Source organism: Suncus etruscus, chromosome 5 (genome assembly GCF_024139225.1).
Source record: "Suncus etruscus isolate mSunEtr1 chromosome 5, mSunEtr1.pri.cur, whole genome shotgun sequence".
Lineage (NCBI taxonomy): Eukaryota > Metazoa > Chordata > Mammalia > Eulipotyphla > Soricidae > Suncus > Suncus etruscus.
In genome coordinates this window covers 40,713,648-40,741,153 of record NC_064852.1, presented here as the reverse complement: position 1 = coordinate 40,741,153, position 27,506 = coordinate 40,713,648, and the positions used below count along the sequence as shown (strand labels likewise).

The following is a 27,506-nucleotide window of genomic DNA, read 5'->3' as shown; positions in this document are numbered from 1 at the left end:
TTGCATAAATCAAAGGGGTTTATGTCATAACATGAACATGTGCCATTCTTGCTCATATATTGAATTTCAGTAGTTGATTGCATAAAGAAGTAAAGTGTAATGAAACTGGCAAGCGAAGTATTCCCCAGCCAGCCTTATCTTTGTTCCATTTGTCCTTCAGATAGAGCTTTTCTTGCCTTTTTCAACAAAATCCATGCAGCATTTTTTTTCTATTCTTTTTTGCATCTCAGTAACAGAGCTGAGAAGACCAATGAGATTCAGGGCTTTTATAGTTCTTAGCAGCCGCTTTTTAAGAGATCAAAACTTAGAATGCTGCTACATGGTATTAATGCTTAACTATTGATGTGTCTCTATAGGGGATATGTTTGTCTTGGGTTAGGATGTGGAAAGAGGAGAGAAGGGCAAAAGCTGACCCCTTTGAGCATGCTTAGGACAGTCAATCTGACTTTTCTTATTTCCTAGGATTCTATTTGCAAGCTCAGTGCTTAACCTGACTGAACTGGTTGCCCTTCGGCCTGACCTTGGGAAATTGAAAAAGATTCTGTACTTCCATGAGAACCAATTGATATATCCTGTCAAGAAATATCAGGAGAGGGATTTTCAATATGGATACAACCAAATTCTCTCATGGTAAGTATAGATTGTATGATTATATTTAGTCTTTTGCCACATTTTTTTTATAGATGATTAGCTTTTTCTACTTAAGACATACTATACACTTATTTAAAAAAATACATTAAAGGGGCCGGGCGGTGGCGCTGGAGGTAAGGTGCCTGCGCTGGCCTAGGACGGACCGCGGTTCGATCCCCCGGCGTCCCATATGGTCCCCCAAGAAGCCAGGAGCAACTTCTGAGCGCATAACCAGGAGTAACCCCTGAGCGTCACAGGGTGTGGCCCCCCAAAAAAAATACATTAAAGTAGGTACAAATATTTAAGGATACCTTCCATGGGCGTAATTACTTTTGTTTGTATAGTATTTGAAAAAGAACACAGCTAATCTTTCATAAAACACATGTGTAACAATTAAATCTAATTATAATCTAATTATATTATATAATATAATTTAATATAATATAAGTGTTATAATTAAATCTAATTATATGTTGAACTAAATTTTATTCTAGTAACACAAGGGCTTGACAGGGACCTTCTTCATGCTCTGAAAGCAGAATTTTAGAAAAAGATATTTTGTCAACTCTTATTAACTGGCCAATTTCAGTGTAACCCCCTGAAATAAAATCGGAGAGAAAGAATGGAATTGCTTCCTAATGGGAGAGTGAGAGAGAAAAAGTGAGAGATAAAGTTGTAGAAAGAAAGAAGGAAAAGGAAAAAGAAGAGAGAAGACAGTTGTGCAAAAGAAAAATAAGAGTGTTAGAAAGCAAACTTTTTCAGATTTTTTTTGCTTGACTCTTGCTTCTTCCAATATTTCTTTCTTCTTGATTTTTTTTTTTTTGCTGACTTCTGCTTTTGTTGGCATTGTCAGATTTCTTTCTTGACTGTTGCAGTTAAAGACTTAAGAGATGACTGACATTAGCACTCACCTTAAATAGAGGTTTCACTCGCCTCTCTGACTTATGAACACATGTCGTAACCATATCTTATGACCTGTGGGTCGCTATTACAATATGTGACATATGGTGAAAACAGACTAACTGTAAAACATCCTTCAACTTTTGGTGTATTATTAGATTGGTTTCCTTATTGCTTAGTGTTGTGTCAGCACTTTGGTGACATTCTTTTGTATTATCCATGTTGTAATCACTCCTAACCCCAAATGTGCTCTAGATTTCAGCTCAAAAAAACAAATAACAAAAAAAGAACCCCAAACCAAAGAAAAAAAAAAAAACACCAAACAAACTTGTATGGAAAGCAGCTTTATAAGGAAGGCTATGGGGTAGCAGGACTATATACCTTTTGTTGGTTTTTTATTCCTCTGTATATTAATAGCTGAACTTTGGCTATCTCCAAAAGATAGCTTAGTTTTCCTGTTTGTAAACTATTTGCTCATTTGCAAGTTCTTATCAATGTACATTTCTTTATTTCTTTGATCTAATATTTTTAAAGTGACATAATATAACCTCTGTTTATTTAATCTTACAAGTCTTCTTATCAAAGCATTTGAATCCACTTTATTGAGATCCAGTGGCACTCAGAGACCATATACACCTTAAAACAACAGAGTCATTTATGAAATTTAAAACAATGATTTGCTTAATTAGTATTTCAACTCATGGCTCACACACATTTCCTCACGGTATATTCAAGTTTTCCTCAGGCCACTCACAGTTAGCTATTGTGTTCATTGGTTTTAAAGAATAGATGATAGACAATTCTGAAAACACTGATGTTTATGCCCTGTAACGTTGTTTTTACATTTTTATAAGTAATTAAAATTAATTGTATAAAATTAATTTTAATGGAGAGCAGAATCATCTCCATTTAGGACATCATTACATTTTAAGACAGTATTATATTTTTCAAATGAAAATACATAGTATTATAGTTCTTTGTGTTACATTTCTTCATATAATTTGAATTACCTGAAAATATGAATTTCTAGGTCTCTTTCTAAGATTTTCCTACTTATCTGATGTTAATGAAATAAGTTAAATAAGTTATTTGTAGAGGTCTCATATAATTTTTCCATTTTGGCTCAGAACTTAAATAAACCAGCAGTTTCTTGAAGCAAATGCTAACACAAGAAATAGATTTTAAATAAGTATTTTGAAAATATTCTAATATGAAGAAACTATCTGAATTAATGTAGAGTTAACAGATGTTCTCTTTTTAGTAGCACAGTGTAAAGAAGTGGTTCTCAAATAGTGGGGCGCGCCCCCAGGGGGGTTGCGAGGCTTCATAAAGGGGGGCACATTTGACGTTCGCAAACACTATCATAACAAGCTAAGCCCTGTATTATATCTCTGTATGTCTCTGGAGCTGAGAGTTGCTGTGTCCTGCTTCAAACCCCGCTTCAAAAAACCTATGCATTGCAAAACGTGCCCATTGTAGCCATTAATCCAGACATCATCTCTGATTAAAAAATCAGCTCAAATTATTTTGTATATTTTTGTCTTGCAGGTTAAAGTATTTTTTTTAATAAAGATACTATTTAGAGTCACATTGGGGGATGCGAAAATTGTTTTCTTCTTCCTATGGGGGTATGACAGAAAATAATTGAGAAGCACTGGTGTAAAGCAATATACCCAACATGGGTGGTGAATTACAAAAAGAAAAGCTTCTGCCATTGCTAATACTGTTAGTAATATAGAAAGTGTTTGACGTTGCAAACATATACTTTGGTTTGAAGTTTCATAAGTTAATATTAAATATTTAATTTTTCTACTCCTTTCCTTGATGGCAATTATACAGATTTTTCCTGATATGTACTACTAAAAATAACATATCTATAGTTATAACAGTTTGGTGTACGCCATTCAGAAGTGCAAAGTTCTCTGCAAACAGAAGGTACAGTCACATAGAGATACTAGGTTTGTAAAAGTAACAAGGTATATTGTCTGGACTTATTTATAATTATCTTTTCCCTTTACAGTCTAGTGACTGATGAGGTGGTTTTCAACTCAGTTTTTAATATGGAGTCATTTCTTACTTCTATTGGAAAATTTATGAAACTGATTCCTGATCATAGACCCAAGAATCTGGAAAGTATCATCAGACCTAAGTGCCAAGTTATTTACTATCCCATCAAGTTTCCTGATGTGAGCAGGTCAGTATATTTTCATGGTTTTTATTATTGTGTCATGAGTTATTCTCTAAATGTGTATAGATTGCTAGACTTCTCCCAATTGTAGTTTTTTAGCATAAGTATAGAAGATGATGAAATTGAGATTTGTGTGCCCTGATGTGGTTTTCAAAGATTTTAAATAATCATTTGCACAGCATATCGTGGAATAGATCGTTCTTTACTTTGAACACTTCCTTTCTTTTCCCTTATTTGTTTGTCACAGAAAACTGCTTCAGCTTGCTTTTGCTTTTTCTTGTTAAATGAGCAACTATTTGTTGAACTTTTATCATTATAGTAGTAGGAGTGATCTAAAAGAACTACATATGGTCTTTATCAGTGGCTTCAGCATTTAATGCTTAGTGTTTTGTTTTGTTGTGTTTAGTTTTAATGTCCAGAATATTTCAGTAAATAGTTGTTAAGTTTCACTATTTAGACTACTTCATTTTCTCATGATATTTTTCATTCTTTCATTTCTAAAAAAAATTATTTTGAATGATCGCGAGGTTCTGTTGCAAAGTTGTTCATGACTGAGTTTCAGTTAGACAATGTCCAACACCCATTTCTTCACCAGTGCACATTTTCTGATAACAGTGTCTCTAGTTTGCTTCTCATTCTCCCTTTTGGTTTCCTCCCTGCCTGCCTCTATTTTTTTCCTTTCTTCTGTCTTTCTGTCTGTGACTCATTCTCTGATTGTCTCTTGCTCTTCTTTATTTTTTTCCCTTTTAAACACTGGTTTTCAATATGGTTACTGAAGTGGTACTATGCATATCACTTTACCTTTTTTCAGCAGCCAGTTTTTGTCAGAAGTGATTATTATTATTATTAATTATTATTATTATTAATAATAATAATAATAATTATTATTATTATTAAAAAAAAAGAAGGGGCCAGGCGGTGGCGCTAAAGGTAAGGTGCCTGCCTTGCCTGCGCTAGCCTTGGACGGACGGCGGTTCGATCCCCCGGTGTCCCATATGGTCCCCCAAGCCAGGAGCAACTTCTGAGCACATAGCCAGGAGTAACCCCTGAGCGTTACCGGGTGTGGCCCAAAAAAACAAAGAAGTGATTATTCTCAACTATTATTATTATAATGGTCCCTTCTCTACATTAACTGTACTTTCTCACTCTTTGTGGCAAGTTTCCTACTATGGACCACTCTTTCTGGTCTTCTTGCCTATTGTTTTTGTTATTATAACCACATTATTTTTATAAATATTTACCAATGAGTGATCATTCTATATCTATTCCTCTACTTTTGATACATTTTGCTCATCATAATACTATCCATTTCATTCTTGTATAAGCAAGTTATATAATTTTGTTTATCCTTATAGTGGCATTCCATTGTATAGATACACCAGTTTCTTTTGTTCTCAAACACTTAGGTTGTTTCCAGAATCTGGCTATTGTAAATATTCATACAATGACTATAGTAGTGTAGAGGGCTTTCCTGTATTGTGTTTTTAGGTTCCTAGGGTTTTTTCCTTAAAAGTAGGTAATATGAAGGTTCAATTTCTAGTTTTCTGAGGAATATTTTTATTGTTTTTCCGAAAGGTTGAACCAGTTGACATACACATGAGCTGTTATTGAGAATCACTGTCTCTTCTCTTCACATCGTCACTAGCACTGGTTGTTCTTCTTCTTGATGTGTGCCAATATTTGTGGTGTGTGAGATGATATTTCATTGTACTTTTTTCTTGCATCCCCCAATGATTAAAGATGGGCAGCATTTTTCATATGTCTTTTGGCTATCGGTATTTCTTTCTGAGGAAATGTCTGTTCATCTCTTCATCCCATTTTTGGATGGATTAGACGTTTTTTCTTCATAAGTTCTACCAGTGCCTTATGCATCTTAAGATATTAATATTAACCCTTTATCATATATATGCAAATATATGTATATATTGTATATAAATTTAAACCTCTTTTCCATTTCTTCCTGCAAAGCCAGTGTATCCTTTTTGAGTTTTAGCCTGGTTGATCTATCATGTCATAACAATAATAGTGTTGAAGTCTCCCACTATTATTGTGTTTCTATTGATGTCTCTTTTGAAGTCTATTAACAATTATATTTTTCTGGACTCTCATTGGATGCATGCATGTTTAGGAGTGTGATTTCTTCCTGATATCACCTGATTATTAAGAAGTGGCCCTCTCTGTATCTTTTAACCATTTTGAGCATGAAGACTATATCACTTGAGATTAGTATATCTACCCCAACGTTTTTAAGGGAGTTTTTTAAATCTTTATTTAAACACCTTAATTACAAATATGATTGTAGTTGGTTTCAGTCATGTAAAGAACACCCCCCTTCACCAGTGCAACATTCCCACCACCAATGTCCCAAATCTCCCTCCTCCCTACCCCACCCCCACCAGTACTCTAGACAGGCTTTCTACTTCCCTCATTCATTCACATTGTTAAAGGAGTTGTTTTCTTGAACAATTGTCTTCTAATCTTTGACTTTGAGTCTGGTTTGCTCGACTCTTCAGATATGTTTCTTTCAGCAGAAAAATGCTGGATTTGATCTTCTGATCTCTTTTGCCACTCTGTCTCTCTGTCTCTCTCTCTCTCTTTGTCTGTCTGTCTATGTATCTGTCTGTCTGTCTCTCACTCTCTTGGTTTTTGGGCTATACCTGGTGACGCTCAGGGGTTACTCCTGGCTTTGTGCTCAGAAACCGCTCCTGGCTCGGGGGACCATATGGGACAATGGGGGGGCTGAACTAGGTCTGTCCTGGGTTAGCTGCATGCAAGGCAAACACTAAAGCCAGAGAAAAACTGATACTCATACTTCTTAGTGTTGCCTTAAACCAGAGTAAACCCACTACTGACTATGACTTTTGGTTTATTTTATGTTTGCTTCCTTTCACTATAGATCATTTGTGAAAAAGACTGAATGTTTTTCATAATGGTTTTAAAGCTGTAAAACTAAGATTACAGTTGTTTTCAGGTGTATATGTATATATAAATCTAATAGATATCATTTGTTCTTAATAATTTACTTAAATATAAGAGATTATAAACTTTTGAAAATTGAACTAATATCTGACTAGCTAGAACACAGGTTTGAATTTAAACATAAAGTTGAATTATAAGCTTTCACTTTTGAAAAATATGAGTCTTTTGGTCATATTTAAATTTTTTTATAAAATATTCAGCAAAATATTTATCTTTAATAGGTGACTATAGTACATTTTAACTATTACTGCTATAAACTGGAAAATAAGTTATGGTTTATTTAATATTTATTTTTGTATAATGTATTTCTACAATATCTTATGTTAATATACCTGTGTTAAATAAGTATTTTATTAATTTGGATTGCATTACTATAAATAAATCTGGTTAAATGGAAGAAAGTTAAAACATATATGTGGCCAAGCTAATATTCATAGGAAAGGTCTTCACGCAGAGTGTTATTTGAATTATTTCAAACGATAATTTGCTTTATCCAACCCAACTCATATGGAGTGATTATTTGCCTGAATGATATTGTAATGCCTGAGGTCTTAGAAGTATATAATTTTGTTGTGATGTTGAAAATATTTAATAATTCAAAGGCACAATTAAAAAAGAAAAATCTTTTATTTATTTACTTATTTTTATCACACCTTGTGGTGTTCAGGGCTATTTCTGACTCTGCACTCAGGGATCAATTTTGGTGGGCTCAGAGAATCATATGTGATACTAAGGCTAACCCAAGCCAGCCACATACAAAGAAAATGTCTTGCTGTACTATCACTCCAGCCCTAAGAAAAAATTTTAATGCTTAAATACCATCTAATTATAGTAAAAATGATCAAAGAAAAAGAAAGTGTAAGATACAAATATTATGTAAAATAATTTTAGAGATAAAATAGGTATTAACCTGAGAAGGAAAGCAATATCTTTCAACAAATATATGAAAGTTATAAGTGTAATAACAAACAGGGGATAAAATGTTACATAGGAATGAAATAATATTTGGCTTGTTACTCTTAGTTTTTTTTTTTTTTTTTTTATTTGACAGTTCAAAATTTACTTCCAGCATTGCACAGCATTCAAGAATCACTCCTATAGGGGCTCAAGGACCATATGCCAGGATTGAACCTAGGTCTGGATATTTTCATAGCAAGCACCTTACCTACTATACTATCTCTTCTGGTCCTTTATATTTATTTTTGGGGGGTAAGGAAGAGGGGCTGGAGTTTCAGCCACACCTATTTAGGATTATTCCTGGCTCTTTGCTCAGGGATTACGCTTGTTGTTGTTCAGGGGATCATATTTGGTGTTGGATATAGAATCATAACTACCTGTGTGTAAGGCAAGCACCTTAGCACTGGCCATTATCCCTCTGGCTCTTATGATAATTCAAAGTGCCCTCTAGGCATGTAGTAACAGTAGGTAGGGTGTTTGTCTTGCATGCAGCTGACTTGGGTTATATCTCTGACATCTCATATTCACCACCAGGTGTAACTCTTGAGGACAGAGCGAGCAGTAACACTTGAGCATTGCTGGGTATGCCCCCAAAACAAACAAACAAACAAACAAACAAACCAAAAAGATTGGAGATCTAGTATATCGTTGCTGCCTCTCTAACTTGTTTGCTAGTTTTCCCATCACTACTCTCATGTTCAATTTTGAAATGGCCTTTGAGACTATTAACACTGTGGTAGTGGATGAGGAAGCCAACATTAAAATAGAATAAGAGGAAAAGTGTCAAGAGGTCAGCTTACAAAGCAATGAAAATTTTTAGGAAGTGATGACCATTAGTGAATTCAGAAATGTAAGGTTCAATAAAGAAATGACTTAAACATACCTTTAAATTTGTTAAGGGGTCAGTGATACTTCACTCCATTGTGGAATTATATCATGTTACACATTATATTATTAAACCTTTTATATTTTTTTCTGGTATCTAGAAAAATTAAGATTCAAGTCTGGATAAGATCACTCTTGTTCTCTCTCCAAGTCTTCTCCCATTCACCACCTTTTCACACCACCACCCTCCTTCCTTCTTTTCTTTCTCCTTCTATTTCTCCCTTTCTACTCCTCCATTAGAGGGACAAATACCAAGGCCCAGAAAAGTTATATGTTTTTAGCTATCACACAGCTATATTTAGACAAAGTAGGAACTGGAACGCAAATATCTCAAATCTTTATCCAGTGCTCCACTCACCATTTATTGTGAATAAAATTTCAAAGGTCTTCATTATCTGATTTTTCAGCTGACAGCAGATTAGCAATATCAAATTGGGGGTGCAATAAAGGCAGCTCACTGACAGCAGTATAACATGACAGCTGACTGACAGCTTGACAACACGGGAGAGAAGAGATAAGCTATTAAAAATATATATCAGAAGTGAAAAAGCCTAGCAGGCTGGAGCCATTCTCTGTCAGGACAGGTAGCTGCACACTGAAGGACCCCTGCAGATATTTTTGTTCTTGGTTATACAGCCTGTACATCAAATGGATGATTTTGATTTGATTAAAGAATTATGTGATTTATTGAGAGATTCAATATTTGTCAGGAATTTTATTTAACAAGGTAGAGAAATGGGTAAATTGTCTTTGACAGAAATTATAAATGACATAATGAAGGTACTTGTCATGCTCAATTCTGCATATACATGAATCATAGTCACCTCAAGGAAAACAATAAACATATAAAGCCCTTTAAATAAAGTTGTAGCCTGAGATCATTTGAATAAGCTATCTTTTTTAAATATTCCTGGTAGATCAAATTTCCCCTATTTGCTGAGGGCATCTATGCCTTTGATGCTGAAGGCTTCTAGGTTTACTAAAACCATATTTTCCAATATTTTCTTTATCTTTTTTGCTTCTCATAGTGGTGTTAACAGACTGGGTGACATAATCAAGAGTAATTTATTTCTTGTAGTTCTAGAGGATGGCAAGACTAAGATCAAGGTCCTAGCAGATCGGGTTTTTGGTAGAAAACCTTCTTCCTGGTTCACATGATGGAAGGGCTCAGTAAATTCTTTGGGGGTTTCTTTCATAAGAGTATGAATCCTTTTTATAAGAGCTCTTCACCTCCAAATGATATCATCTCATTGATGGTTAAGATTTAAGCATGCATTTTGAAAGAATACAAGCATCCAGTTGGTTACATACTAGAAGATAGAGACTTCCAAGTTTGACATATTGCAAGGGAAGACTGTTCTGTATTATCATAAATACAATAGATTGAATGTTAAGAAAAGTTACTGTACATTTCAAAAATTTCATTTACTCCACATTATCAGTGTCTGATGGAAAGGGGAAGAAAGCGATCCTATAACCTATTAAGCTAGATATCAATATTTTATATATTATTATATATAACAACTTCTATATCAATATAAGCTAGAAGCCAATATTTTCTACTCTCTATATATCACATATCGGTCATAAAGAGAGACTGTTGTTTCTGGGAAATTTTGTATCTCCAGCTTTTTTTGCAACCCTCAACTTTATGAAATCAGAACATTTAAGGCATTGCTACTTGCTTTCTGACCTTGTCATTCTTAAGAGTAGAACTAAACTTAACAACTAACCTTACTGATTTCTATGTTAGGCCTATACACTGCTAAGATTTGTCTTCCAACATATAGAAGATTCTTCTGTTTATGGTCAGAAATTATGACATGATTTAAATAGACACATTTTAATAGAACTTAAATGGTCACAAAATTCAAGGTAGAAGAACAAGGCACACATCAGATTTGAGTATCTAAACACTCAACAGTCTTTTATTTTATTTTATTTTATTTTGTTTTATTATTTAAACAACTTTATTACATACATGATTGTGTTTGGATTTCAGTCATGTAAAGAACACCACCCATCACCAGAGCAACATTACCATCACAAATGTCGGAAATCTCTCTCCTCCCCACCCAACCCCTGCCTGTACACTAGACAGGCTTTCTATTTCCCTCATACATTCTTATTATTAGGATAGTTCAAAACATAACTAAACCATGTATTATTCCTTCAAAGCTGAAAGTGAGTTTTCCTGGGTGCAGTATTCTAGGTGAAGCATTTATTTCATTGAGTTTTGTCACTATGTCCCATCACTGCCTTCTGGCCTTGAGTGTCTCCAGTGATAGGTCTGCAGTAAATCTAAAGGATGTTCCCTTGAATGTAATTTCTCTTTTCGATCTTGCTGCTTTCAGAATTCTGTCTCTATCTGTGGGATTTGTCATTGTGACTAGGATGTGTCTTGGGTGTTTTTTCTGGGGTCTCTTTTAATTGCTACTCTTCGGGCATTCAGGATTTCATTGCATGTATTCTTTAGCTCTGGTAGTTTCTCTTTAATGATGTTCTTGAACATTGATTCTTCCTGGAGTTTTTCTTCCTGGGTCTCTAGGACTCCAATGATTCTTAAGTTGTTTCTGTTGAGCTTATCATAAACTTCTATTTTCACCTGTTCCCATTCTTTGAGTAATTTTCCCATTGTTTGATCATTTGCTTTAAGACTTTTTTCCAATTTCTTCTGCTATATGGAATTGTTATTCATCTCATCTTCCACTGTACTAATTCTATCCTCAGCTGCTGTTAACCCGTGGGAAAGCTCAACCATGTTTTTCTTTAATTCATCTACTGAATTTTTCAGAACCTGATATTTGACCTGAAATTTCAGTTTGGAGTTTTCTGATTTCTATCTTCATATTCTCTTGATTTTTATTAGTGTTCTCTTCTATACTTTCTTTGATTTCTTTGAACATCTTCCATATTGCGACTCTAAATTCCTTACCTGAGAGACTGACTAGTTGGTTGGTCATTTTCAAGTCATCAGAGTTGCCATCGTCATTCTCTATGTCTGGCGCTGTCCTGCGTTGTTTCCCCATTGTCACACTTGTATTGTGGGTTTTTCTATGTGTTGTGGTTGTATTCATTGGCTAAATGATGTGCACCACTGTGAAGCGAATTGGAGCAGCAGCACTCCTCTGGATCCTCCCTTTCTGGGCGTGTAAACTCACCTTCAGGGAAGGCGAGTGGTCTGCAGATGAGTCACACACAGGATGAAATCAGGCTAAAAATGCAGCACAACACAGAAGACAGGCAGATAGGGGTGCTGGCATCTGAGTTCCAGCAGAGTTCAGTGGCTTCCCCTTTCTGGGTGCGTAAATTCACCTCCAGGGAAGGCTCCAGGGAAGGTGATCTGTGTGCAGATGAGCCACACACAGGATGAAATCAGGCCGAAAATGCAGCACAGCACAGAAGACAGGCAGATAGGGGTACTGGCTTCTGAGTTCCCAGAAATCCTTTAGAACTTTAATCCTAGTCTGAAATGGGTAATCCCCTCAGATGGTTGGGGCTTCTCATCCTCTGACTGAGATAGGAGAAAGAGCTTGAAGCCTCCAAAACCTTCACTGTGGTCTCCAGGGTCACCCAGAAAATTGACATTAACCTCTGAAGCAGGCAGGATCACCAGCAGGAACGGTGATGAAATCCAGTCTCAGGCAGCTCTGAAGCAGGCAGGATCGCAGGCAGGATCGCAGGCAGGAAGGCAGATGAAATCCAATCTCAGGCAGCTCTGAAACAGGCAGGATCACCAGTAGGAATGCTGATGAAATCTAGTCTTTGGCCTTATTTTATTTTTTGAGTCACGCCCAGTGGTGCTTACTCTCGGCTTACTCTTAGCTCTTCACTCAAGGACCACTCTTGGTGGCCTCTTGGACAAAATATGGTTATGGAGAGCAAGACGGAGTCAGCTACATGCAAGGCAAGAGCCATACCCACTCCAGCCTCTTCAAACAGTCCTTTTATATACTACTTTTCCCAGTATTCCCAGGTATCTATCTATCTATCTCCTGATACGTGATTGTAACCAATAAAGAACAAATGATCTATAAACTATAATTGATAGAAAAGGAGCATGAAAATAAACATGCTATGATAATGTTAGAAAATATTCAAGCTTTTAAATTACAATCTTCTGAATGTTTAAAGTTTTGAAAAAGAGGAATGCATTTCTTTGGTTTGGTGTTCACACCTGGTGATGCTCAGAGGTTACTCCTGCTGCATTGGTCAGGAACACTCCTAGTAGTCATCAGACAGGATCATGTGGTGCCAGAGGAGTCACACCCAGGGGTTGTGAGTGGAATGTCTGTACTTCAGCCCTTTGCCCCATTTCCCCAGCTCAGGTATTAAGATTTTAAGGTGGCTGGAGTGATAACTGAAAGATCTGGTCATATTTTGTATGTGTCTGACCTGGAGTTTTATCCCTGTCACAGCACCACCAGATGAAAGTTTTGGCTCTTAACAGAGCTGGTCCAAGAACTGAATTGTCAGGCTTGTATCATCTGACTAATTTCTTAACAGTTCTCTTGAGCTTATGGGTAGACTGTTTCAAAATATATGTAAGCTGAAAACATACCAGGTGTTCAAAATAATTCTTTTATAATTTTGCTTTATTCAACCTCTGTGCCTCTATATATTTGTTTGCAGGAATAATACAGGAACAGTGCAACTCCTGACCCATCATAATAGCCATTAAGGACAAACTTCTACTATCTGTCTCTTCTTCCAAAAAGATTGGTTTTGGTGTAGCTAGATTATGCTTGCTCCTAACAAAGATTAACTGCCTAAGAATATATTGTAGAAATGCACTGACATACAATGTCACCCACCCCTTTAGCTTAGAAAAAAAAATCATGTTTTCCCAAGGAATTCAGAGAGCCATGAGTATAGATTATCAAAGAAATATCATCTGTTTCAAGAAAACAGTTAAAGTGAAGTTAAAGCTAAAATACTCAGCTGCCAAAGCTTGTATATATTTGTCATTTGTCTGCCTTTTTGTGTATTATATTTTGAAAATGCTGAAAGTTTCTGCAGTATAATTTATATAAAATGAATCCACTATATCTGTTTTCATTGAGAACTTAAAAAAAATCTTCCTTTTTTTTAATGGGTGACTGAATGACTACTGCATTCTTAGGAGTTAGGCCTTTGAAGCATGTACTCTGTAGTGTGAGAAATGTCTGAATTATCTGATTTTCAGATTCATTTCAGCACAGAGAAGATCAAATATTAACCTGACTGTGATTAGGAAAGAATTTTATATGTTTCTACAATCTTTTTACTATCTATTCCTATGTTTCACATTATTTTGTCAGAATTTTCATCTAAACTTCAAAAGTGGCTTTTACCTGTGAATATTATATGGGTTTTACAATCTGGGAAAAGAGATGTGTCAGATGTATCTCTGCTTTCCTTTTCCCTAGTTTTGACAGTAAAGCAGGGAAGGTGGCAAGTCTGGTCATATGGAATAATTTCATTTTTTGAAACCATAGAAATTTCTGTGCACATTTCTCTTTACCTTTTTCACGTAGTTAGAATGTGCAGTCAGAAGAGAAGCTATGGACTTTGCCGAACTATTTTAGAAACAAAAATGGAGAATTTTAAAAACAGTGTGAAAACTTTAAATGAAAACTCTCAGGCTGTGCAAACAAAGGCGAGGAGCCTAAGGGCTTTTTGAAGAATTCTTATTAAAGAAAACACTATTTTACATTGCAAAGCAGATGTGTCAGAAAACAACAGCAAATCTGTAATTTGAGAATTTGTAGATTGATAGGACAGAAGGCAGCCCCCATGATTCCCCACTGAAACTTTTTGTTGTCTGCCATCAAGAGTTCTGTTTTGCTAAGGATGGTGTATGTGTGTGTGTGTGTGTGTGTGTGTGTGTGTGTGTGTGTGTGTGTGTGTATGTGTCTCAGAAGACACCTTAATCTTCTTACCCCATGTCGTCGTATTTGAAAAAGTCATTAATGTTAGGCATGTGAGTAAAACTATTACCTTTGCTCTCAGAAATAGCAAAATTGGATCTGTATTTTTGAATATGAATTTAGGCCTGAAGTAGTAGAAGAAAACTTTTGTAGTTACAAATTAAACAGATCCATATTTGCTAACAATTATTTTGGCTCTCCTAAGTGAATGCAAAAATGTGTTTCCTTTGACTGTGATTAGAATTATTTTTAAATAAAATACTGTTCTACAAAAAAAGTCTTGATAAATCATTCTGATGTTTAACACCATTCACTATCAAAACTAATGCTGATCTCTCAGATTACACTGTAAGCAAACCTTCTTATTATCCCTGTAAAGAATAGTTTAATTTCTTCTATTTCTATAATACCGTTGTGGCCTGCAGATACCTTGATCGAATGTTCACTTACTCAACCTTTCTTAGTATTTTTAATATTTCTTTATGTTAATGCATAAATACAAAAACTAGTTTCTTTGAATTGTGATAATAATAGTACTCCCGCAAACATACCAAAATATTCACATCCCAAAGTGTTCAAGTAATAAAATGTTCAAGCTCCCCAAACTTTCAAATCCCCAACAGTTAAGAGCAGCATCACAATTGTCCTTTTATTTAGATTTATTTATTTCCCTTGTTCTCAATCAGGGAGAAAATATTTCTTGATTGTATATTGAAAATTTGAATACTTTTTCTTGAGGTATATTCCCATAGTTTTATCCTAAGAAATTTGGAAGAAAATAAGGATTACAGACCACAGGGTAGTGAAGTAACTAAAGATCAGAGTACATGTCTGACATTGTTATAAGTTCTCCAGACTGTGTGACTCCAATATACTGTTTTTATTAATACCATATTATTTCGAGATGTGAGAAAAATTAGGCAATGCATTAGAGTAAGTAAGAGGGGATATTATAAAGAGAGAAAATAGTCACATTCAAATTTGTGGCTTTGAATTTGTCTTGAATCAGCAACATCAGCCAAAGCGATCCATAGTGATTTTCTAAAATGGGCTCCATGCTATTTAAAATAGTCATGTCCTTGTTGGGGGATTTTAGCAAAATATCTATGGATATGCTGTTCTCTCATCAGGATAGTGACCTACCAAACTTTTCATAGCATAGAGAATGACCATCAGTGCAGGAACAAAGAAAATTATGTCCTCTGTTGATCACAATGAAGCTGTATAGAATACACATCAGAAAGATTACAAATCCATTTTTTAATATTTAAAGGATAATTTCTTAATGTCACCAAAAATAACCCTTTAAAGTGATTTAGTAATTAAATGAGATTTAGTAAAGTTCAGGAGAGGGAAAACCACATGCCATTGTTCAAATCTGTTCAGTATCTGTCATGTTGGCTCATTTCTCATGCTGCTGGTGTGTGGATGGTTGAGTGGCATGATCCATAGGTAAGTCATTTGAGTTTCTTAGGTTCTTTTGAAGAGTACTAGGAAGTATTTTAGTTTGCTTTCTACTTAAGAAAAAGAAAGGTCAGAGTGATAGTACAATGGGTAGGCCACTCATCTTGTTTGTGGCTGAACTGGGTTTGATCCCTTGTACTCATATGGTCCTTTATTCTCTAAGAAGACTTATTCATGAACATAGAGCCAGGAATAAGCTCTGAGCACTGCCAGGTGTGGCATGCCCCCAGATTGGATTATTTCATCTACTAGGAAGCTACTAGAACAATCCTTTTTCTAGAATGGATTATTTCCTAATACAGTCCAATAAAAGCCTTTAATATAAAATTTATTTAAATTATGCATCTAAGTGATTAGATGAATCTTTGAGCTTTTGTTCATGCCTTTGTCTGCTAAACATTTATTAAAAGCTTTGTATGATACATAATGTGATTCTAGGATATATGTATATGAAAAATGGAATCCTTTAACTTAAGAACTTGAGTGATTAAGTCGGGTGGTTCTCAGTGTAGGATAGAAAACACAAGTGTTTTAGCATTTGAGCTGCATGAAAGATTAAGGTTTGATAATAATACTAATAACAACAACAATAGCAGCAGCAATGACAAATTATTCTCTTTAATCAATACCCTTTTCTGGACACTCATTTTATGTATATTGCTTTTTTTTTTTTTTTCATTCCACCTGGCAGTGATCAAGTACTACTTCCAGCTCTGTGCAAAAGGGTAACACATAGCAATGTTTAGAGAAATCTGTGGTGCTGGAGTTCAAATTCAGTTCTCCTACATGAAAAATGGACATTCATCTCTGGACTTCATTTACTCTATTCTCTACCATGCTTGTGCTGTTAGATACTGTTGTCTTATTTTATAAGTAAAAAAACATCAGGTTCAGAGGCTAAACATGTCTGACATTGTTATAAGTTCTCCAGACTGTGTGACTCCAATATACTACTTTTATTAATTCCATATTATTTCTAGATGTGAGAAAAATTGAGCTGTAGGTTAGAGTAAGTAAGAGGGCATATTATGAAAGAGAAAATATCACATTCACATTTGTGGCTTTGAATAATTATTGATTCACTTAGAAGGAGAAATCATGAGTAAAATGTGAATTAAGGCTGAGGAATTGGCATTAAATTTTAACCTAAGTCATTTGAGGGTCTATTAGATTAAGAAACTGGTTGTTTGGTATTGATAGATATTGGTAGAATTACGAAGCAGAGAAGTTTGTTGGGGAGTGGGGCATATCCAGTTTTGCTGAGCAAAACTGCTTAGAAATCACCCCTGAGGGGACTTTTGGGAACTGTCTGTGTTGTTGGGATTCTAATTTGGTCAACATTATGCAAAACAAGTGCCTTACTCCCTATACTATTTCTCCACCTCTCCCTCTCCCAAGAAGTTTTCAAAATCTTCTTGAATAGTTTATCAAAGACTTGAATTTGGAAAATGGCATAAGATGAAAAGTAAGAAATACCTATTTTTATTTGTTGCAGATTAGGAAAATGTCTTGGCACTTGAGGGAAGACTGGTAAGGGTTGATCTTAAATTTCTTATTGTAGTGTCTACAATAATAAAATGTTCTTTATTAAAAATAATAAAATAGTTTTCTTATTGTAGTGTCACTACAATAAGAACTGTGTTCTCTATAGTGACAGAGAATATCTGTTATGTTAGTAGTGATAGATAAAATTAACATTGGTGAAGAGGATGAGTTTAGAGAGATTTTTCTTTTAAAATTCCTTTAGTTAATCCTGAGATGGGTCATTTGCTGTGAAACTAATGAGTAGGAAGATGGCCTTATCTCAGCATCAAAATATAGAACTTGGTTTGATTTGTTATATTGACTGGTGATTATAGAAGTTTTGGCTAGGCTGGTTTTATCTGTAGACATACTTGATACAGCTTATTTTTATTCCAAATAAATCCAAGATATATGTTTACTTTCATTTTCTATTGTTTCAAAGATCTACTATAGAATTTATAAAACAAAACCCTTCATTTTGGAGTAGGAATTTATTGAATTGTACTTCTTGTTTCTGTAGAGTTCAGTAACTACATCACTTTCAGTTTCATAGCATGGAAACCTGTGATCAAGTTCCATCTGGTGAAAGGGCAGCATGATAAATGAACACTTGACCTGTTAAGGGCACCGTTTTGTAGAAATTCATTGAATCCTTTGCTGCAGTTACTGCGATAAGCTGTAAGTCCACCTGCTACTTAGATCTGCAAGGCTGCAGAGGCCCATGGCTGCCAAGGCTGCAGGGCTGCATGCTGCTGAGTCTCAAGGCTTCCACCAAGTGCTGCAAGGCTCACAGGGGCCCTTTGGGCCCTGCTGCTGGGTGGCACCCAGGGATGCCAACATGTAGCAATGCCCACCTAGAATTAAGACAGAGAGAAGAGAGAAATATAAACCAAGTATACTTTTTATTCCTCCTAAAATCTGAGGCCTGCCACTACTACCCAAGGGTTTATGAGAAAGAGGAGAGTTAGATGGAACTTTACGGGTCAGAGGTGGCCAAGGAAGGCCCAGTTCAAAAAAGGAGAAAGGAATAGACACAAAGCAGGCCGTGTCTCTGCTGCCTTAGGAATGCTTTATCTGGATGCTTTATCTCTGGCCCCCATGGACTAGTTGGCATCACTCTAGTCACCATCTTGGGACCCTTGCAGCTGTCCAAGTTTTTCCTTTTATCCTTGGCATGTCAAGCGCAAGTGTCCAAGGGCCTTGTCCAATGGCTGTGTCCAGGTTCAACTGTCATTACAGTGGGAGTACCAAGGGGTGTGTCCAAGTCCAACTGGCATACACCAACAGTAAATGAACACTGATTTTGATGTTTCACAAGGCTACCAGTAAGTTTTAGTACCACCTATTCTGCTAACCATTTGTTAGATGTTGAAAAAGTTATTTGACATTTTTCACCAAGTTTTTCCCTCCTAATATGTAAAGTAAATGGAAAAACATCAATGTTATTTGATTTTGGTGAGAAGAATGTGAAATACTTCTGCATATAGGTGTTGTGTATGTAAACATTTCAATGGGATTGTTATGTTACTGACCCTACCCTGATCGGTGATTTTTGTCCTACCCTGGGGTGTGACCTGGCATTTTGCTCCCACCCTAGGATGGTACCTGATTCTGCTTCCCTCACTGGGTGGTACCTGATCCCACCATTGGGTGGTACCTGATTCTGGGAGATAAAAAGCAAGGGTCTGTGGAAGGCGGGAAGCTTTTTGTCTGGAACAGATGCTTAGGCTTTGGGCTTCAGTCTTGTCCTCCGAATAAAGCTAATATTTTCACAAGCCTGACTGTCTGCTAGCTGTTTACCCGCTGCTTCACCTCAGAACCGCCGGCTGAACAGGGTGGCAGACGCGTGCTCCGAGCTGGAGGGAAAGACCTCAACCTCCAACCCTCCATCAGTCAACCCCATCAAGGGCTGACTTGCAACATATAGGCACTTAGTAGGCTTACTGAACATTAAAATTGATAGTGTTATCAGTCTTTAAGCAATAAAATTGATTTAGTACTTTCTTTAGATTATATGAATTGGGGGTGGGGTGGACCAAACCCAACAATGGTCAGGGATTATTTGTAGATCTGTGCTCAGAAATCACTCCTGGCAGGCTTGGGGACCAGATGGGATATCAGAGATAGAACCTGGGTTCTTGCTGGGTTAGCTGTAATCAAGGCAAACACCTTACTGCTGTGCTATCACTCCAGCCTCAGGTTACATAGAATTTTTAAAATTTTCTGTTGATTTTATACTCTATCCCATATTGTAATCTAACATTACTTAAGTAATTTTAGAAGCATTGGATATTTGCTTTCTGCCACCTTTAAACTTTTTTTTTTTTTTTTTTTTGGTTTTTGGGCCGGTGACGTTCAGGATTACTCCTGGCTATGTACTCAGAAATCACGCCTGGCTTGGGAGACCATATGGGACGCCTGGGGCTCAAACCGTGGTCAGTTCTGGATCAGCAGCGTGAAAGGCAAATGCCCTACCACTGAGCTATCACTCCAGCCCCTAACAACTTTCAACTTTTTAAGTCAGTATTTTTGTATGTTTCTTGTACTAAAATCTTCACCATGTTGAACTGAATCTCTGACTGTTATGTAAAAATATGCAAGAAGATTAAATCCAAGTACTTAATCTCTTGTCAGGTATATTGTGGGTCTAACATGTTATACTCTTGGTCTAACCTGTGGGAAATCACAGGCTTTTTTTTTTTTTTTTTACATCTAGTAAGATTGTATTAGTAAAAGTTATATACAGAAGTACTTCTGTGTGAGTTTAGAAATTTTAGACTTCCTTTATGTTTGATTGGTTTTGTTTCTGTTTGATTCATTGTTTCCTATAAACTTATTTTTGTTAACAATTATTCCTGAGAAACATATTTAAATGAGCATTACTTATGGAAGAGGCTTCTAAAAAATACTTAGTAGAACCAGAGGGCCTAGAAATCCCTTCCTGCAACTCTTGACCAGTGGGCCATCAGCGTATGGGGATGGCTTTATAATCTGGAGCTGGAGCCCACAATGCCAGGAATTAACTGGTATTATAAGTCTCAGGATTCTTGGAGCTATACTCTGCAATTTTTAGGCAACCACTTGATTTGAGGAATTGAACTCAGGTCAGTTGCATGGACGGCATGTACTTCGATCTCAGCATCATCTCTCGGGCCCCAGTGTTTATGTTTTTGTTTGGGAAATTCTAATTGTTTACATTATATTAATAAATAAATAATTTCAAAAATTCAACAAACATAGTGATAAGATTAATATAGGAAATCAAGTGATAATTTTTTAATGGTAATTTTATTAGTTGCACAAATACTTGTCTCTCTTTTGATTTTTTTTTTGTTTTGTTTTTAAATACAAGCTTGATCTACTCTTTAGGCAGCTATAAATGGCAATGATAGAAATTGTTTTTATTTCCTGTTTGGTCAAATATTAAAATCTATGTAATTAGTAGGCAAGAAGAGATGAAATAACATTTTAGCATCTTTGTCCAATATGATATATTTTTGTGTATTCTTGAAAGTACTTATCCTTATTTAAAAATCAGTCTTCATTCCAGTGATTTCTGTTCCCACAAGCTAACCCTAAATACATAAATATGGCATTCAAATCTAAATTAATTTACATGTAGAGCACTGGTTCATTTGTTTAAGACAGCCATCTAATTCAAAGTAAGTGCAAATATGTAAATATCACTCTGAAAGACCAAGATTTTTTGCAGAGAGAGAATGGAGCTATTCAAACCAGCACTTTAAAAATACTAAAATTAATTTTTTAACAATAAAATTTAATATACATGTAATAATTATTTTTCATTAAATTAAAGAGTGCATTTTATCTTCTATTATGAAAATGGATTTAGAGGGACATAAACATGAGACTGGAAAAATGAAATCGTGATTAGGAGGTGAATGTTGTTGGAAACAGAAGAAAAGTGGATGATGAGTAATGAAAATTTGTAAGCTTTAAAAGTTTATTACTAAGATGGGAAAATCAGAGAAAAATGTCAAGCACACATCTATTACAAAGAAATTCACTCTGTTTTTCAAGTTTTGGCAGTCAGTTTTTTTTCTTTCTTTCTAAGGATAGAGTCAGAACTTGGCAGAATTATAATTTTAGAACTAATATTTTCCTTCTTGGAAAATAGTGACTCTAGTATAGAGAGGTTTGTACCTGAGATTATAGAGCACAATATTAGGATGATAATAATAATGTAGAGCCATGAAAAGATATTTAAAATGTGTAACTGATTATTTACTGTATTAGTCATTGGTAGTATAGGGATAATTAGCATTGATAAAGATATATTTTATCCAGAATAGGTGATATTGTAAAGTTTCTTAGAAGAGTCTTAAATATTTCAGTTCATCACTACTTGTTGCTGTTTTCTCTGAATATATTGAGCTCTCTGATCTACAACTCATTTTGAGAGAAAAATATATATGATTCAGACAACTCTATTTGCTTATGACATTCTTCTTTTCTTCCAGTAAACACTAGGTTATTCACATGAAACTTATTCTAGGAGTGAGGAATGGGGTTTCCAACATTTGAACTAGAAAATAATTTAATCATCACTTTTCCTGAAACTTAGTATCACAGAGCCTGAGTGAACCAGTATTTTAATAGAGTCATCAAATTTTCATGCTTCTTTTTGTACATTTTCTATTAATTATCTAATATTTATGGTTTTACAGTTTACTTAAGCTTTTTTTCTTTCTGTAGACTAGTAAAATTTCCATTAATTTAAGACTTTGATGATATGTTTATCCTTGTTTTTTTCTAGGGCTATCAGGAGAATCCTTTTTATTTTGGAGTCCTATTTGGATAGCTGGATGATGTTATTTAAGATAAGTTGAAATTCAGTTTACACATCAATATAGGGAGCAAGACTGGGAGTGCTCCACCTTTTATAGAAAATCATGTAGCACAGAGATAAGGCAATGAACTGTATCCATAGTAAAATACTCATGTTTCAGTATTGGCTTATATACATTCTGGATCTGCAATTTTCTCAAATCATGTTTTTTTTGTTGTTGTTGTTGATCCTTATTTTCCCAAATAAGTGTAGTTGAAGTAAAAGAGAGAGAATATAAAAATGTTTTCTGTAGTTCATGGTATATAATCTGTGCAAATTAACTGCTCTGTTATTCTTTTTTGATTTTAATCCTAGTTGGCACTAAATAGCTCTGAACTGACTACTATTTATTATTACCTTACTTTTTGATGATTATTACAGAATATAAGACTTATTTATCCCTCTCTAAGTAATGTCCATACCATTGAAATGTTTATTTGGCTGTTTGGTATTTTTTTTTTGTGGGACTCTTCAAAGCAGTGCTCATGAAGCCTAGGAACCCTTCAAATGACTGTTTTTCTCCAACTTCAGTGTTTTGATGCAATGTAAGGACCTAGGATCCATTTCTGCAACCAGAAATGCCCAGGCTACTATGTGGTGCCAGGGATTCAATCAGGGTAGGCTGCAATGAAGGCATATATGTCTTAATCTCTATAGTGTGTCTCCAACCTTGGTTATTTTCATCTGCATATCTTTCACATGACTAACTTATTTTGGGGAAGGGTATATACTCATCAGACTTGAGCTTATCTTGAGATCACTTTTGGCAAAGCTGAGGGAATCACATAGAATACTTTGAATCAAATCTCAATTGACCAAATGCAAAACAAGCACCTTCCCATTGTACTATCACTCTAGCCCTATCTAATGATTAACTTAATTCAATAAAAATTACTTTTTTTCATTCTAAGTACTTAATACTGTACTTTATAGTGCTTGAGATACCCAACTTCCTTTTTACTATCTATGAATAATTTACACCTACCTACTTTTTTATTTTGTTTCCTTTCCTTTTTATTTTTCTGCCTTTATTGTATTGTAATTTTCAGATACTTTTCAGGCCAAAGTTAGGCTATAATGATCAATTTAAAAATATCAAATTTGTGCTGGAGAGATAGCATAAAAGGCAAGGGCAAGTTGTTTGCATTGCACATGGTTGACCCCATTTAATTCTAGCACCACTCATGATTGGTGGTTCTTGCCAGGAGTGGTCCCTAATCACAGAGCTAGTATTAAGCCTTGAGAACTTCCAGGTGCCTGCATCCAAGCAAAAAAAAAAAAAAATTATGGGGTCTTATCTTCCCTTCTAACTAGAGAATCAACTCTTCATAACTTTATAAGTATTTTTCTAGTACATAGCTTTGAAATCTTATTTCTACATGCCCTTGCCAATATTCTTTTACATTTTAGGGATGTAAATGGTTAGTAATTCCACTTGATGTCACTTAAGTAATTATTTATATGTAATGGAGTAGTGTTTATTTCTGAAATGAGACAGCATACCCCAGATGTATGTATCAGAACAAAGGTAGTTTGAAATCATATAGTTTACTACAAATATATAGCACAGATAATATGCACAGAGCAGACTTTGAATTAAAAATCTCATAGCTACATTAATTATTGTTTCCAGGAGAAACTCTTCTTATTACTGCAAAATAAATTTGCATTATAATTGTGGCCTTCACCAACTTAATCCTTAGGTGGTAAAGTCACTTCCCCTCTAGTTGATGAAATATGAGCCACATGAAATGTATATTTTGGAGCTAATTGTGTGGTCTATTAATAAAATATGATAACATAATTATTCTCCAATAATTGGAGTTTTCATCTTAAAAAGCCTGGAAACAACATTCATTGCTAAGTTGGTATAGTGTAGACTCCACTGATGGCTTTTCAAGGTTGTTGCTACATTGTAATGATCTAGATGATCTAGAGAGCTTTTGAAAACATCCTGATATATAGATCAGTGGTGGTTTGAATCTAAATATTCCTATTAGAGAGAAAGAAAAAGTTGTTTTTTTGGTGGTATTTTTTATTTTCTTAGATTATTTCACTGTGAAATGAAGGTCAAGAACAACTTACCCAAAGCATTGGTTCCAAATAATAATTTGTGGAAGTTCCTTGTACCTGTTGAAGCCTCTTCTGGTTGCACCAGGATATACCTTTTCAATATTGCCAAATATTTGTTTCTGACTGCAATTATCTGTGGGCAATATAGAGTGAAAATTCAGTGTCTTTTTGATAATGAATTTGTATAATTCTCTGGCTGTCCTGATGAGAAACAAGAAAGTAGTTGTTTTTTTTTTTTAATGTATTTATCCTGATCTCTTTCTCTGTAAGTGTTGGCATTTCTCCATTTCCCATTGACTTAATGTTCAGTTTCACTCTTCACTGTTTTTCTTGGGTGGCATTGGGAATTTTTACCATCTGATGAAGGCAGATGTATTTTCAAATAAAAATGTCTTAAGCATTTGTTCTTCCTACTACTTCTTTCTTTGGCAGAATATTCATATAGTTGATAAATAGTTTCCTTGCTTTAAATACCTCTTCATATAATCTTTGTAGCATGTTTCATGGGTATTTTAACCTAGTTTTATGGTTTTTCATGAAATAAGGTATTTTCTAAATATGTTATGCTGAATTTAACTGAAATAAGCAGTTGTACTGTATGCCTTTAAAATGATGATTATATCTTGCATTTTAGGGTAACACTTTCATCCTGAAAGATTCCAAAGCACACTGCGAATGGTTACAAATTATACAGTGAAGCACAGTCACCATTGTAGAGTGAAGCATGGCAGCTGTTTAACAGCTCATTGCAACACTACACAGCAGGTTAGGGTAGGAAGTGAAGAAGAATACTGGATTCACTTGAAAAAATTGCTAGGGGGGTGAGGTAAGCAGAATGTAATTACCTAAGTTGGAATTTATCCAGGACATAAGACTAACACCTCTAGTCTCAGAAGAAAAGCTCTGATTCTTTAATAACCATGTACTTGCTTTCTACATAATGGTAACATAAGGGTGCTTCTACACTATTCAGACCATCATTTTATGTTCTAAAAGTGTTCCAACTGCAACTCAAAAATAAACAAAAGCTTTCTTTTTTTCAAATGTTCATACTAACTCAGGAATTATATGTGGGTTTCCATTTTAGTGGCAACTTTGATTCTTAATGGCTGTTTGGAACTCTTAAGGACTGCCAGGACAGATTTAAAATTAAATAACAATATGATGATAGATTTGTGATGCCTTCCCTTCTGTGCCTAGGAAAGATGGTGCTTAGATTTGTGCCTATTTTTGTCATCCTAACAATTAATTACTTTCTTCTACTAGAATATTTAGCCATACGCCTAATTCTTTTTAAAACTTCTGATAATTTTGTCTTACAACTACAGCTATATTTGGTCTTCCTGAGGAAACTTATGGGAAAAGGACAATGACCATTGCTAGTAAACTTTATTAGCACAGTAGGAATTAAAAGACAGTAGAGCAAGTGGGATGTTTGCCTTGTATGCAGACAACCTGGGTTTGATCCCCATAGCCCATATGGTTCCACCAACCTTTCTAGGAGTAATTCCTGAGCATAAAGCTAAGAATAATCCCTGAGCTCTACTGGGTGTGACCCCAAACCCAAATACACACACACACACACACACACACACACACACACACACACACACACACATATATATATATTCATATATACATACATATATATTTAGATTAATAATAAATTTCATCTGGAGAACAGAAATGTATTTCAGTGGTAGAACACTTTTTTTTCTCTGTTTGAAGTCCTAGAATTGATTCACAGCTCTGAGCTAAAATGGCTGGGGTGGGAGTGGAATCTAGTAAAAGAAGCAATTTGAATGAACTTCTGGGGAAAATCGAACAAGAAAGTAGGCCAGGAACATAGGTAGTAGAAACACTTTACAAAATGAAAACTTAATGTCATAATTTGGTTTGAAGAATGGTGGGAAGGAAGGAATGAACTAGGTCAGGCAAGCCAATGGCCCAAGCTCTGAGCAGCACCAGGGATAGCTCCTTGTAGCTGTAGATTCTCTGACTTATTCTTTTTCTGTAAGTCTTAATCTTCTGTCTAACAAATCCAGCTCCATCACTGTACCTAGAAAATCAAGATCATGACTCCTTTCATCTCATTAATGTTAGTATCAGCAATAAATTAATAATATGAGGTATTATATAAATTACTTGTTCATTTTATGTCTTTTTTAAATTCATACAAGTTTATGTTTGAGCTACTACAGTTTGCTTTTACTTATAGAAAGGTGAGCTCAGATAATTTGCCCAGCCACTTTCAAGTACAGAGGAGAGCCACGAATCTGATTTCAGAACTTGTTCTTCTGTTCTGTCAGTGAATTATGCAAATAATAATATGTCACATTTGCTTCCATAATGCATGAAAGTTATTAGGACATGCTGATATTTTAGAACACAATTGAGAAGGGAATTTAAGATATTTCTAGTTGCAGGGTAATGAATGAATACTTTGTATGTTCGTCTATATAATATAACTATGTGATAAACTATTCAGTGGTCCTCAAACTATGGCCCGCGGGCCACATATTTTATTTGTATCTGTTTTGTTTCTTCATTGCAAAATAAGATATAAGCAGTGTGCATAAGAATTTGTTCATAAGTTTTGTTTTTACTATAGTCAGACTCTCCAATGGTCTGAGGGACAGTGAACTGGCCCCCTGTTTAAAATGTTTGAGGACCCCTGATAGATTGTTTAGAGAGATTTTCTCTATTTTTGTGAGTGGTTGGTTGTCCCCTATAAGTTATTTTAAGCTCTGTGATATTTTTGCCTTTTTTTCTTTACTTCAGTGGTACTAGGGATCAAATCCAGGGCCTCAGTTGTGTAAAGCAGTGCTTTCTCCTTGAGATATCCATAACCATATTCTCCATTTGTTTGATTTTGTGATTTTTAAAAATTCTTGATCTTAATACCTATTATTCATATGTCTATATTTTTTTCAATACATGCTAGTATAAATTACTATCAATTCCTTTCACCCTAAGATAATTTATAAACTTGACCTTTTTTATTTTGTTTTGTTTTGATTTTAGGGTTACATCTGACATTATCCAGGTATTGTGCTCAAGGATTATTCCTGGTGGTTTTCAAGAAACCATATAAAGTAGGGTGGCTTGAACTAAAGTCTTCTGTGTGCAAGGCAAGCACGTTAACCCT

General features: G+C 35.1%; 1 protein-coding gene across 1 annotated transcript in view; it reads left to right on the top strand.

Moving 5' to 3' along the window:
* GTDC1 (glycosyltransferase like domain containing 1) overlaps window positions 1–27,506 on the top strand; it is a 325,354-nt gene that overhangs the window by 103,134 nt on the left and 194,714 nt on the right. Inside the window, exons 3-4 of the mRNA XM_049773569.1 lie at window positions 463–630; window positions 3,551–3,724. Of these exons, the coding sequence (XP_049629526.1) occupies window positions 463–630; window positions 3,551–3,724 (342 nt within the window). The remainder of the gene's footprint in view (window positions 1–462; window positions 631–3,550; window positions 3,725–27,506) is intronic.